Source organism: Camelina sativa, chromosome 9 (genome assembly GCF_030686135.1).
Source record: "Camelina sativa cultivar CO46 ecotype springtype chromosome 9, ASM3068613v1".
In the NCBI taxonomy this organism is placed as follows: domain Eukaryota; kingdom Viridiplantae; phylum Streptophyta; class Magnoliopsida; order Brassicales; family Brassicaceae; genus Camelina; species Camelina sativa.
The window spans coordinates 4,831,847-4,845,417 of NC_141888.1; the positions used below are offsets into that span (position 1 = coordinate 4,831,847).

Genomic DNA, 13,571 nt, shown 5'->3' on the forward strand with positions numbered 1-13,571 from the left:
TTAGGTACACAATTAAACTCTCTCTCATGTATATAAGGGCATGTTTATAGGGGGATCAGGTGAAGGTGTTCTTAGAGGAGAAATATTGTAAGATCAAGTCTTAAGAACTTTTATTAAAGAGTTAGTTATTGGGAGAACAGGTATAAGATCTTAAGATTTAATAATATAATATTCTTATAGAAATTTAAAAATGTTTAATAAATACAAAGATTAATGTTTAATAAATAATTTAAGAATGTTTAAAACTATTTAATAATATAATGTTTATTAATATTCTTAAACATATTACAATTATAAAAAATTTATAAAATAAATTGGCCTTCTTTATTATAGCTTCTTCCTTCCCTTGTGTTTGAATCAATTCTTCATGAAATTGAGAAGTCGGTGGGCTGCGCAATGTTGACATCCTCAAACTCATTATCATCTGCAGAAGAAAGAATGAGATGTATTCATCAAGCCGTTCATAGCTTTCTATATCTAGAAGACTAGAATGCAATACAACACATGGGAGGCTCATTGATCAGATATAAACAGGAATCAGGTTCAGCTAGATATACATCCACAAATGTTTTAAAGAGTTCAACCTTTCAATAAGATGGACACAAATCAACGAAGTTTAAAGTTTTCAGAAACCAAAGAAACGTATAAAAATAACTAGTTAAGTAAGATGCATGATGCATTACCACATTTCTATAAACCAAAAAGGAGTTGACATTATCAGAACAAGATAAAAGGGGTAAAGAGCTGAGGTATAAGTACCTTTCCTCAAAGCCAGAGCCACGACTGCATCATTCTCAACCTAAAAAAAAAACAAGCAAAAGAAACAACATTTATCTAACTTAAAATACACAAACGGTGGCATTGTCCACATACCTAAGATGGTTCTTCATTAAACTTGAACAAGAATTGTTTATTCATTCCCCAACATTGGCAGGAAAAGATAAGTAAAATAGATGATACAGTCAAAACGTTTAATACCTTCTGATCCGCTAAAGTCTTTGAGTCTTCTAATATTTCTTCAGTAGACATTAAAACGAGACCTGCTTGCTAACTGGTTGTTCAATGAGGGCAAATCAGTTTCTGCTTAACATCCAAACCAGTCTCAGTTGGATCACATTGGATAAAGTAAGTTGTTTTCATCCGCTTCACACGAATATACATGGCCTGCAAAAACAAGATTACACAAACTAATCAATACTACAACCAACATGGGCCAAATCCTAGTTTTTCTTCGATTGATTAAAGCAAAAAAATCTTCACTTTCCCGGTACAATAAGTAAAGAATGGTCAAATAAAGATTGAATGAACTAAGAACAATCAAACTGAAGCAACGAAGTAGAAACATACCATGGCAAGACAAGGATGAACAATTCACTCTTCTTCCGCTGCCGATTCCGATCAAAATCTGTTACCCAGATGCCAGAAAAGATAAATTATTAGACTTTCAGCGACAATTCCCACAAATCCCTAGCCGACGAGACAGAGGAGACAGAGAAGACGACGAGATCTTGAGCTTCGCGACACAGAGGAGATCTCTAGACTTCGCGAGACAGAGGAGACGACGATAATCGGTGGATCCGGAGTAGACGACGAGACGACGAGGAGACGGTTGCTCCGGTGTTTCAATCGCCGGACAGAGGAGAAGACGATGAGGAAAAAAAAATCTCTCGTGATTTCGCCTGTTCGATTTTTCAGAGAAAAGAAGAAAAATAAAAAAGAAACGTCGAATGAAATGAAAAAAATAAAAGGTTTCTTTCGTTTACCAGCTGACACGTCAGCAGAAGAAGACATGAAGAACAGATCTTAATTAAGATCATTTCATCTGATCTTGTGGGCACTATTCACTAAATTCTAATTTTTTAAGGCCCAAGATCATATGGGGTGATCCCCTATAAACATGACCTAAGGGTGTTTATGACTTTCTCTTTACTATCTTTAGCCAGCCGATGGTATTTACTAACATAAAACCAAGTCGATGGTAGTTACTTAATTTTATTTCAGAATTGTGCTATCTACTAATATTACCCTAGAAAAAAACATCTAATACTCACGCAAGAGTTTTAAATTTTAACATTATCTTTATTTGTTAATTACTTATGTTACCCCTAGTATTCATTTTTCTATAGTATCGTGTATGTGATTAAATTCATGATTTTTTTTTGTTGTTTTAGCAGTATCTAATTATGTTGTATTAAAACAATAGTCCAACACATGTTTGGGGAACACCTTTGCCACAAGTACTATCAAGGATACAACAACTATAATTCTTTGAGTACTGGCATATATAAAAAGAATCCAATTACTTCCCAATAACTATTTAAAGAGAACAAGTAACAACATCACAACGAGAAAAAGAATCTAAATTGGACTTTTATTGTTTAATGTTTGTTGTAATAAAGAATTTCACCGTGAGAATTAAAAGAGAAAAAATGAATTCAGACATTTTAGACAAATAATCATGTAATATCGGGATGGACAAATACGATTCATGAATAGGAAAAAAAAACAAATAATTGAAGTCGAGTGTACAAAATTTGTTAGAAAGCAATGTTACTTAGATGAATTAGTTTAAAATTGACATTCATAAGAAATATATTTTCTTATATTGTTCAAGTGAAAATAATAGATGTTTATAGATTATAAGTGGATTTTATTACTTCGTTCCTTAAACCCAAGCTCATAAACTCAACATAGACTCAAACAAATTGATAAAAATCTAAACGCATAATAAGTGTTATCACTATATAAAGATCCCTAAGGATTCAATCTCTTAGTAAAGATTGAGCAAAGTTGAAACAAATATAAGTGTTCAATCTATATAAAGATCCCTAAGGATTATAATTATGAATCTTTATAATTATGAATCAAGAGGGAGAAAGGTTAGTAGAAGCACCTATGACTGATGAAGGTTATTGTATTAAGTTTGAGAAAGCAAGAGAAGACACTCACAAAGAAAAGAAGAAGGAAAGAAAACCTGAAAGAGATGGTAAAGAGTGTGGAAATGATTGAGCAAAGTTGTAGTTGTTGATATAAACCATGAAGACTAGTTAGACCTGTATTATTTAAGAGATTATTATAGGTTTTGCCAATTTTTGTTCTAATTCTTTTGAATCTGCCATTTTCTGTAAATATTTTAGATCTGTCGTCATTATTGGTCACTCTAAAAGCTATACATTTGTGATTTGGTTTTTTTGCTAAAATACACACTTTATACTAAATACTAAAATTTTTTAAAATGGAATAAAAGAAACTCAATTTAATGTATAAATTGTATTTTAAAATATTGAATATGGAAAATCCACAATTGTCGCTAAAAATGGTCTTTTATAATTGATTCGTTATTTAAACTTATGTTTATTTTCTAATATTCAATCTACAGTGGTGCTTAAAAAAAATTTGATGTGGCGTTCTAAAAAGAAGTTTTAATTTTTTTTGTTACAAAAAAGTTTTAATTCATAAAGTAAAATATCTACAATAACATTATTCCAAAAAAAGAAACAGAGTAAAAAGTATAATTTATTTTAAACATAATAGTATCATAAAATTATTAGTCGAACTGTCAATATCAAAATTTTTAATTTATAACAAACTATTGTCGGATAGACAAGATAGTCAAATTATTAACGATGAAGACACAGTTCAAAGCCACGGGCCCACGGTTAAGAAGATAGGAGATGATGGTTGGTTGCATATTTTTATCAATGGTCTCTTCTCCTAATTGTTTTGTACCAATGTTTAATGGGATCATGTTGAAAAAACTTACTATTTTTTTTTGTCAATCATTGGACTACAACTAGCCGGTCCATTAGCTAAATTCCTATATTCGTAGGAGCTGAAACTCGATTCCGGGTGTAATGGTATCTTCTACAAATAGACTTACTTTCTGCCACTGCACTAAGATCACTTCACAAAAAAAACTTACTATTTATAAGTCAGTAAACCACACATAAGCAGGTAGGTACGAAATGATTTGATTTTTATATGTTAAAACTTAAAAAGACAAAAGATTTGATAAACAAGCGTTCATTGTTGTTTGTTTCATTTATAAGTTTGAAAACGAATGCGTTACTTTTCCTTTTTTTTTCAGCTTAGCATTGAAGGTTTTATTTGCAAAGTTATAATATATGTTTGGTTTTTATATAAGACTTCAAATTTTTAAATAATTTTCTTTCATTTTTATATTAATTGCCTGACTTTTTTCTGTTATTCGTCTAATTAAAAAAATTGTTACGCGTAAAGTAAACATATGTATATGTAATTGATACAAGCTTAGATAATATGAAAATTTTCTAAAAATATTATATATATATATATATATACAGTATTATAACATAATAGTTTGAACTGGTATATTATTTTCTATAATTATTGATTCATCTTTTTGGCTTATAATACTTAAGGAATTATGTTTCTAGGACAATTTAAATTTAAATTTAATTAAAAACTCACGAAAAATCACTGGAGAAATAGTGGTGTATTGCCAACTTAAGTTTGTCCTAAACTCATAACCTTTTAAATCCACCAAACACCCAACTTTGATTTTTGTCTTCTTTTGGCAAATTAATATTAAGCTCTTGCACTGTGATATAAAAGGTCATAACAATAATTCTTTTTGTACTAGACAATTATTGTTTCGGAAAGTTTTTTTTGTTTTAATCATAACTCTTAATTTGTCGGCTACAATTGACATAGCTAGTAATATAATGTAGTACCATATATATAAATCATGGATCGATCTGCGGTAACACGAAAACGATGGTAATGGAAAAACAGTTAGGTTACAAGTTCAATATTCAATCCACATATTCTAAGACTTACAAGATGTAAACTTTTCTACTACTTAATCAGTGTTGTGTTAAAAACCTAGATGTAATACAAATTTTCCTTGATTAAATAAGCTAACTAAGCACATTTGAATTTGTTAAACTAGCGAAAGTACATTGAAGAGATTTAAACATTTTTTCGGAAACCAACTTTTTATTTTTGGATAAGGTATTTTTTTACTTTTATAATGAAAAGGGGTGTATAACGGTTGCTTATGATTGAGGAACAAGCAATTGCTACAGATCATTCCCCATTAACTCATTTTTATTATTACGCAACAATTCACCACCTTTTCTATTATGGGGTATTTAAAAAAATTATCCATAACATAATCTATGTCATATTATTAATTAGCTATCAGCTCTTTGTTTTATTTTTAATACTAATATGCAGCTACCTTTATTCATATAAGTTAATTAAAATTAGGAGGTTTCATGGATTTTTTATACTCCCTCCGATTCCATATAAGTGTCGTTCTGGACTTTTTTGAGTAGATTAAGAAAACAAACAATTTGACTGTTTTAACTTCTGAAATTAATTAAGGGTAATTTCAGTTTTAGTAATCTGTGCTAGTTTAGTTAAGGATATATTAGTAATTTTGGTTGTGTTATTCCATTTTCCAAAACCAACGACACTTAATAAAAAAAAAGTCCTAGAACGACACTTATATGGAATCGGAGGGAGTAATATATAAAGAATGTACATAGAGATACATGAATTGCAGATTTCTGGTCATTTATTGTAATGCTTTATTGCTTTTTAGTTGGCATTTGTGTTACCATTTTGGATTTTGTGGAGCAACACACTTAAAAACTGGTCTTTACACTATTTCTCATCGTTCTGTGAATTTGGAACCAATTCAAGAATCAAAAAGGCTTAAAATTATTGTTCATGCATGAGAAACTATTAATTAACAGTAGACCCAAATAATGTATTTTAAGCCTATGAAAAAGTGTTGAAAGATAGAAATTAAGTGCCTCGTACGTTGGTTTTGCAGTTGTCTGTGTAGATTTAGACAAATATAATTTATTCTAAGATGTGTTAGATTGTACCTAAATGTATGTTTGAAGAAAAAAAATCCAGTGAACTTTTAAAAATCAGTTGGCATGGAGAACCATATTTGCAAGATATATGACCCAAGTATTCGAATCGTCCCACATGGAGACATTGACAAAATTTGACTAATATATATATAGTAACATTGATCTCTTCATTTTTTATCAATTGGTTTTGAGTTGCATTACCTATATTTAATTACTAATACCGAAAATGAAAGTGTTGTGACGCGAATAGAAGTATTTTTATGTTGCACTAGTCAATCCACAATTTCAAAGATACATGTGCAAAAAGTCTCTCGATAAATGGATTTTGTTGTTCTTTTAATATCACACATCGTAGATAAATAACGCGTCCCAAGTTTAGGAGTACATTAGATTTCGTAGATAAAGGAGTGCCAAGTTAGGAGGAGAAGAAGTGCAATATTGCAATACTTGCATGCATGAGTTTTTCATTCATTGTTGCTAAAAGAAAATTTGGATGTATAGTAAATGTTAAAATCAGCACCTTACTTCAGGAAGAATCAGATTTACAGCCTATTTTGATATATATTTTTGGTACATGTAGGAAATTGTATGAGGGATTAATTGGCGTGCGAAAATATTTAAGTCTATACATGCTGACATACAAAATATAAAGTCTTTTTTTTTGCTCGAGTTTTATAGGGCATTTCTGAAAATAATACAAAAGGAAGGGTCGATTCAGTAGAACTATTGCTATATAATACCTTTCTTGTATCCAATGCCTTTCACACAATACACCAACACAAATAATCAAATTAAACATAACAAAAAGTTATAAGAAATAAATTATGAGGACAATAAAGAGTTCGCCTCTTTTAGCTATGCTGCTCGGTGCCATTATCGTAGCCGCCGCCATCTCCACCATCTCCGTCGAGGGTCGTAAACATCACGTCAAGAAGATCAAATCCAAACACCGTCGTCATTCCAAAACTACCCCTTCCGGCTCTCCCGCACCGGCTCCTTACCCGTCCACCCACGATGGCCTTTTCAACATTCTCTCCTTCGGTGCCATGGGTGATGGAATCTCCGACGACTCTAAGGTACGTCGTCCATATATTTTCAAGCATTTCGTTTTCGTTTGCCATTTGTGAAAAACATTTTCTAATCGAGAGGTGGGCAGGCATTGGTCGGAGCGTGGAAGGCGGCTTGCAAAGTGGCCGGTGGGAAAGTGGAGATTCCGGCAGGGAAACAGTTTATGGTGAAGGCAGTGACACTGCAAGGTCCGTGCAAGGATGATACGGTGATTCAAATAGAAGGGACCTTAGTGGCTCCGGAGAAGATAGGGTCGTGGCCTAAGTCAACCTTGTTTCAGTGGCTTAACTTCAAATGGGTCAGTCACGTGACCATCCAAGGCTCAGGGACTCTTAACGGTCGTGGCTCCAACTGGTGGAACTTAGAGACTTATCAGACTCAGGTACGCTTTATTTTTATTTCGATGCTAATTTAAAATACTTATTAGATCACTATACTGAGAGTGAAAAATACAATCTTTTATTATAATTGCAATCAAGATTAAAAGAATTTAAAACGTTTTGCTGTATGTTCGTTTGATATATATTTTTTTCAAATTGTATTTTGAGATTAATTTTAAGCTTTATTTGTGATTTGTTTCCTCTTTTCAGTCGAGAAAGTATATCCCACCAATGAAACCAACGGTGCGTAAGTCTATTTTTTACAAAAGAATTTTATTTTAACTTAAGATTCGTAAAATATTTATTGATGGCTTAAGTGAATTATACGTATAGGCACTTAGGTTTTATGCAAGTGAGAACGTGACGGTCCGTGACATAAGCATCGTGAACAGCCCACTGTGTCATCTGAAGTTCGATGACTCGGACGGAGTAAAAGTCAACAACATTACGATATCCTCGCCGGAGAATAGCCCTAACACCGACGGTATTCACCTCCAGAACACACGTAACGTCGAGATTCAACACTCTAACATCGCTTGTGGTAATTCATATTCTCTTACTTCAAATTACATTTATTTGTTTTATTCATTAACTACAAATAATTCCATAGATTTTGAATTTTTCATATGATCACGACACCTAAGATTTTGAATTATTTCATCATCATACCGTTCCATTGTTCCAGTTTTTATGCGACTCTATATCATTATATATATGCAATTGGAAATACATGTGTTATGTGTACATACATATATAGAAGACTATAACAATACATCTTTTTATATCATTGAACATAGTGGTTGTCACGTTGTAGACGCCAAAGATAATGTAAAATTTTAAAAGTACTATAAGAATAAAGACATGAAACAGGAAAAGACATCATTGGCTGAATAAAAAAGATAACACTTAATAACGGTATAACTGTCACCAAACTAACTTTTTATGCAAAAAAGCAAGCATGCAGAATGAAAAAGCTCTCTTCTCTTTAATCTATATAACTCATATTTAATATATGAATTAAGAAAGGTTACATGGACCAGAGATTCTAAATGTTTAAAATACTAAGCACAAATCAAAAAGTTATTATAATAGTTATATACTATTCATCTATTTTGGGGAGGATGTAACTCTGAATTTTCTATTTTAATCTTGTTAAACAGGAGATGACTGTGTATCCATCCAAACCGGCTCCTCCAATGTTCATATCCACCACATCAATTGTGGCCCTGGCCATGGCATCAGGTTTATATATAATAATACATTTCCATTTAGTAATCAGTATATTACCTTTTTCAGTTTTACTGATTTTTATTTATGGTATTTGTTTTCGTTTGTGTGATCACAGCATAGGTGGACTAGGGAAAGATAAGAGTGTGGCATGTGTTTCTGATATCATTGTAGAGGACATCTCTATACAGAACACTCTTGCTGGTGTTCGAATCAAGACTTGGCAGGTACATCTTATAATTAATATAGAGACGACATTATTACTTATAAAAATGATAGTCATCCCTGAACCCAAGTAAAATATATGTATCTAAAATATGATATGGTTGAAGTATGCAAAAGTAAAAGATAAAATAGTTGAGACTTTTTATGAAAATTATGTGTTTCTAAGAAAACCCACTAAACAACGCAAGTCTTTCTATGTAAACGAGTCTAATATGCCTTTCTCTGTTAAATGTTTATGTTTTGCATTACATTTTTTTAATATATTATACATGAATGACGTTTGTTTATGGTTATAGCTATCGGATTCATTTTTCGATTTATATTGTAAACTTTCAAGTGAATGACGTGTATATATGTATCCGCAGGGAGGATTGGGGGTCGTGAAGAACCTAACATTTTCGAACATACAAGTAACGGACGTGAAGGTTCCAATAGTAATCGACCAATATTACTGCGACAAGTCCACGTGTAAGAATCAGACTCGTGCAGTGTCGATTTCCGGGGTCAAATACAACAACATTGTAGGTAGCTTCACGGTGCAACCGGTACGTATCGCATGTAGCAACAACGTGCCATGCATGGGAGTGGATCTTATGGATATAAGGCTAAGACCTTCTGGAGGGATCAGAGGGTTACAAACTCATCAGCAACAACAAGCTTTGTGTTGGAACTCGTACGGAAAAACACAAGGGCCTTTGGTTCCTTCAAGCATTGGCTATTGCTTGAGGAAGAGTAACATTACAAGTTAGAGACTACCATTTGTGACTCTTTTTTTGGTCACAAATAATCGTGACAGTTTTGTGACTACTTTATGACTAATAATTGACTACACATAAGTTAGTGACAATCTCGTCGCAAAATTACGACAAAATGTTGTGGTCTGCAAACCGTCTCATATATGGGACTATTATAAGACTATTATCCTACTCTATTATTGTGGTCATAAAATAATCGCAAATTGAGACGGATTAAAAACACTCTTTGTAGTCATGATTATTAGTCCTAAATTTGAAACTTATTTGCAACTTCGACTGTTTGCACCACATCAAGTTTTTACTCATTAGATTGAGAGATCTTGGTTAGAAGTCTTTCACCATGAGGGATTGTAGAATCATATGTACATTTGTTTTACTCTCAATCTTTAAAATTGCTATGATTTTATTTGAAAATATCGTCACAAAATGCTTACACTTTGTGACTATATTGCTACTACCATCTTAGATTGTGACTAACTTGCTTCGTTTTACTAACGCCTAAAGACTCTATTTATATATTCAACAACAGAGAATCATAAGATATGTGTTATTTGTTTTTCCATTGAATCACTATAAAACAAAAAAAAATCAAATGTTTAGAAAAAATATTTGCATATTTACATAACATGTATATTAGTGTTACATATGATTTTTATGTAATGTCTGTGAATGTTTTTTAATTTTAATTTTACTTACCATATCAAGTTTTTACTTATTAAACTAAGAGATGTTGTTTAAAATTCTAATATAGGCGATTGTAAAAAAGGGTCACAAAACAATCACACTTTGTGACTACTTTTCTATAGTGGTCACGTAGTTGTGACTACTTTGCAACGATTGTACAACTAACACCTGAACATGCGACTGATTTGCTACCTTTTACATACTCCTCTCAATTTTAATAGAAATTAAACAATATAGAAATTGAAAATACATTTAAGTATTACATTTCTACATATATTTGAACTACTATCTACATTGAATCTTTGTAACAAAGAAAAAATTCAATATTTTCAGTATTATAATTTTTGATTGTATCTTCTATAACATATGTTATGTATTACATGTGTTATTTAATATGGTTGTGATAGTTGTATATCTTTCAAAACAAAATTACCATCTTTCTTTCTCTATAAAGAGAGAATTGTACTCTATAATGAGAATATGAATGGTCACAGAGTCACTGATTTATTTTTATTTTCCTATAAATAATCATATAGGTTTGTGACTAATAATAAAATAGTGTCACAAAGTTGTCACAATTTGTGACTATATTGCTACTCTCTTCACAATTTTGTGACTATTTTGCTATCAAATACATGCATGTCTAAATTGCGACCAACTTTGAAAATCCATATTTGATTATAGTAGTCTCATTTGCGTCTCTAAGTGCGACTAGTTTGCGACTAACACCTGAAACTGTGACTGATTTACTTCTTTTTTGTAACTTCTCTCGATTTTTTATAAAGAAAATTTTCAAAATAGAATAAAAAAGGTTAAATTGCATATTTATACATATCTTTAGACAATTATGTTCACTTAGACTTTATAAACAAATAAAAAAACTCAAAATTATCATCATTAAAAGTCTATATTTGTATCATCCCTAACGTGTATTAAGTGTTACTTGTCTTACTCATAAAATGTTTTGGGGAGGTTGTCTAACATAGAAAAATTACTTATCATTTCTTTGTTTCATCTTTAAAAAGAGTTTTACTCTAAAATCACAATATGAATGATCATAGAGTCCTATATATATTTTTTTGGTTAAAAATAATCATATACTGAGATTAATAAAATAACGTCATAAATGGGTTACAGTTTGTGACTATATTGCTACTAACGTATATGTGACCATGTTGCCACTACTTAATATTTTGTGAATCGTAGAGATTTATAACAAAGAAGTCGCAATTTAGCGACTAATTTGTGATGATTTTGATTTTTTGGTGAAATAATAGGCGCCACTTATTCCCTCCTTATATTTTTATGTGTGACTAAATTGAGACTATTGGAGACGCCAATCTAGAATCAAATACTTTAGGTTTTCATTGTATCTCTCTCGATTTGCTTTTGTTCTCTCCTAATTTTCTCACTTCTCTTTCATCTTTTCTCTCAATTTGATATTTCTCTCTCTTAATTTGCTTCTCTTTTCTCTTAATTGAAACTGAAATCATGGTTGGAAAAGGGAGATCTGTTTTCTGGTCATCTCTTTCGTCCCAATTTCTGTTGAAGATTTTAAGGCTTTGATCCGTGGTTCCGTGGGTGGTGCAGCAAGTCTGACGGAGGATGGCATCGCTCTCTCTCATATCACGGCGGAGCTAAGACGGTGAGTTTGGGTTCCTTCTCACGTCTATCTCTGGATTTGACTATGATACGATCTCCCCTAGGAATGGACTCTGATGAAGGCTGAAGATTGATGACTGATGATGAGATTCGACGGTGATGATGCGGAAGTGACAATGCAATGGAGAAGTTGATGCGTGAGCGATAATGTAGATAGATATGGTGATGATCGGATGATAGAACAATGATTTTATGGAGGTAGATTGTTTTAGGTGGTTGTATGGAACGAAATCAAGTGTAGAGTTTCTGTATCACAAGTGTTTAGAAACCCAGAATTCAAGAACGCATTCAAGAAATCAAATTGAGGAAGAAAGATCAACAATACTTGTTTACAACATCATTCTTCGCTAAAAGAGAAAAGAGGCGTAGCTTTGGGTTTTAAACACCCTAGGGCTCGACACTCTGAACAACAAGAAGTTCAAAACCAAAACAACAAGACGTTTTTAAAGAAATAAGAAAACAGCAAAACGTCTAGACGACCTGAAGTAGTTCAGAAATCGGCTAACTAGTACAGAAGTACATTATTCCCCCTTTGGTAATGACTTCTAGATAACTCGACGTAGTGATCCATTTGCCTCATTAAAAACCATGCTGAGAAAACCCATTGGGACAAAACTCAGCTATGGGAAAAAGAGTACAAACTTCTCATCTAAGTTACCTAGTCATCATCACCTGGTGAAGTCTTCAAGGTGGATATGTTGAAGACTTGGATCCTTGGTAGGTTGAATGACCCGTCAACTATGAGTGAGTGTGCTTCCTTGGCCATCTCCTTAGCTCTTGAACGAGTGATCCTTCCCACCACCTCCGGTTGCTCTGCAGCCTCGGGCTCCTTGCTTGCCACGATCATATCATCCTCCCCCTCTTCAAAAGGATTTGTCCTCAAATCGGAATCTGCATAATAAGGGAGCAAGTCAGAAACATTGAATGTTGATGATATGGTATACTTACCTTGAAGATCAATCTGATATGCGTTGTCATTGTTCCTCCTGATGACTTCAAATGGACCGTCAGCTCGTGGTAGAAGCTTGCTCTTCCTCTCTTCTGGGAACCTTTCCTTGCGTAAGTGAATCCACACTAAGTCTCCTTCTTCGAAAATGAGCTCCTTTTTCCCCTTGTTCGCATGCTTCTCATATTGTTTGGTCCTTTTCTCTATGTTCTCCTTAGCTTTAGCATGTATCCTCCTCACCTGTTCAGCCTTTTCTTTGCCATCAAAGCTGCACTTCACACTTAAAGGTAAAGGGATCAAGTCTAGAGGTGATTGTGGATTAAAACTATAAACAATTTCAAAAGGAGAAAATAAGGTAGCAGAATGCTTAGCATGATTGTATGCGAACTCCACATGTGGTAGACATTCTTCCCATGACTTGAGGTTGCTTCTCACTAAGGTTCTGAGGAGTGTAGATAGCGTCCTGTTCACCACTTCGGTTTGTCCATATGTTTGCGGGTGACATGTGGTTGAGAATGAAAGCTTGGTTCCTAGTTTAGCCCATAACGTCCTCCAGAAGTGTCCTAGAAACTTGGTATCTCGGTATGAAACAATTACTTGAGGCATTCCATGTAGGCGTACTACTTCCCTGAAAAACAAGTTAGCTACAATAACAGCATCGTCCGTCTTATGACTTGCAATGAAGTGAGCCATCTTGCTAAACCTGTCAACCACAACAAAAATAGAATCTCTACCATTTCTGGTTCGAGGTAAGCCA

At 32.9% G+C, this 13,571-nt stretch overlaps 1 protein-coding gene and 1 pseudogene across 2 annotated transcripts; one reads left to right on the plus strand and one right to left on the minus strand.

The window, feature by feature from the left end:
• Window positions 1–156: 156 nt before the first annotated feature.
• On the minus strand, window positions 157–1,365 carry LOC104710460 (uncharacterized; annotated as a pseudogene). The gene is made up of 4 exons (XR_015565024.1): window positions 1,348–1,365; window positions 979–1,164; window positions 760–799; window positions 157–424 (listed from the first exon to the last, which is right to left on the minus strand). The product of XR_015565024.1 is annotated as an uncharacterized LOC104710460 (transcript).
• A 5,264-nt stretch (window positions 1,366–6,629) lies between these two features.
• Window positions 6,630–9,794, plus strand: LOC104710461 (polygalacturonase At1g48100-like). Its single transcript, XM_010427070.2, has 7 exons — window positions 6,630–6,943; window positions 7,024–7,317; window positions 7,526–7,558; window positions 7,649–7,856; window positions 8,476–8,557; window positions 8,661–8,769; window positions 9,133–9,794. Exons 1-7 carry the CDS (start codon window positions 6,692–6,694, stop codon window positions 9,514–9,516), a joined length of 1,362 nt encoding a protein of 453 aa, XP_010425372.1. The 5' UTR covers window positions 6,630–6,691; the 3' UTR covers window positions 9,517–9,794.
• The last annotated feature ends 3,777 nt before the right edge of the window (window positions 9,795–13,571 follow it).

Bases quoted from the DNA above. Each gene is read 5' to 3' on its own strand.
- LOC104710461 (XM_010427070.2), top strand. From the start codon at position 6,692: ATGAGGACAATAAAGAGTTCGCCTCTTTTAGCTATGCTGCTCGGTGCC. The intron at 7,559-7,648 runs GTGCGTAAGTCT...TTATACGTATAG, and splicing joins TCCCACCAATGAAACCAACG to GCACTTAGGTTTTATGCAAG. The intron at 8,558-8,660 runs GTTTATATATAA...GTGTGATCACAG, and splicing joins GGCCCTGGCCATGGCATCAG to CATAGGTGGACTAGGGAAAG.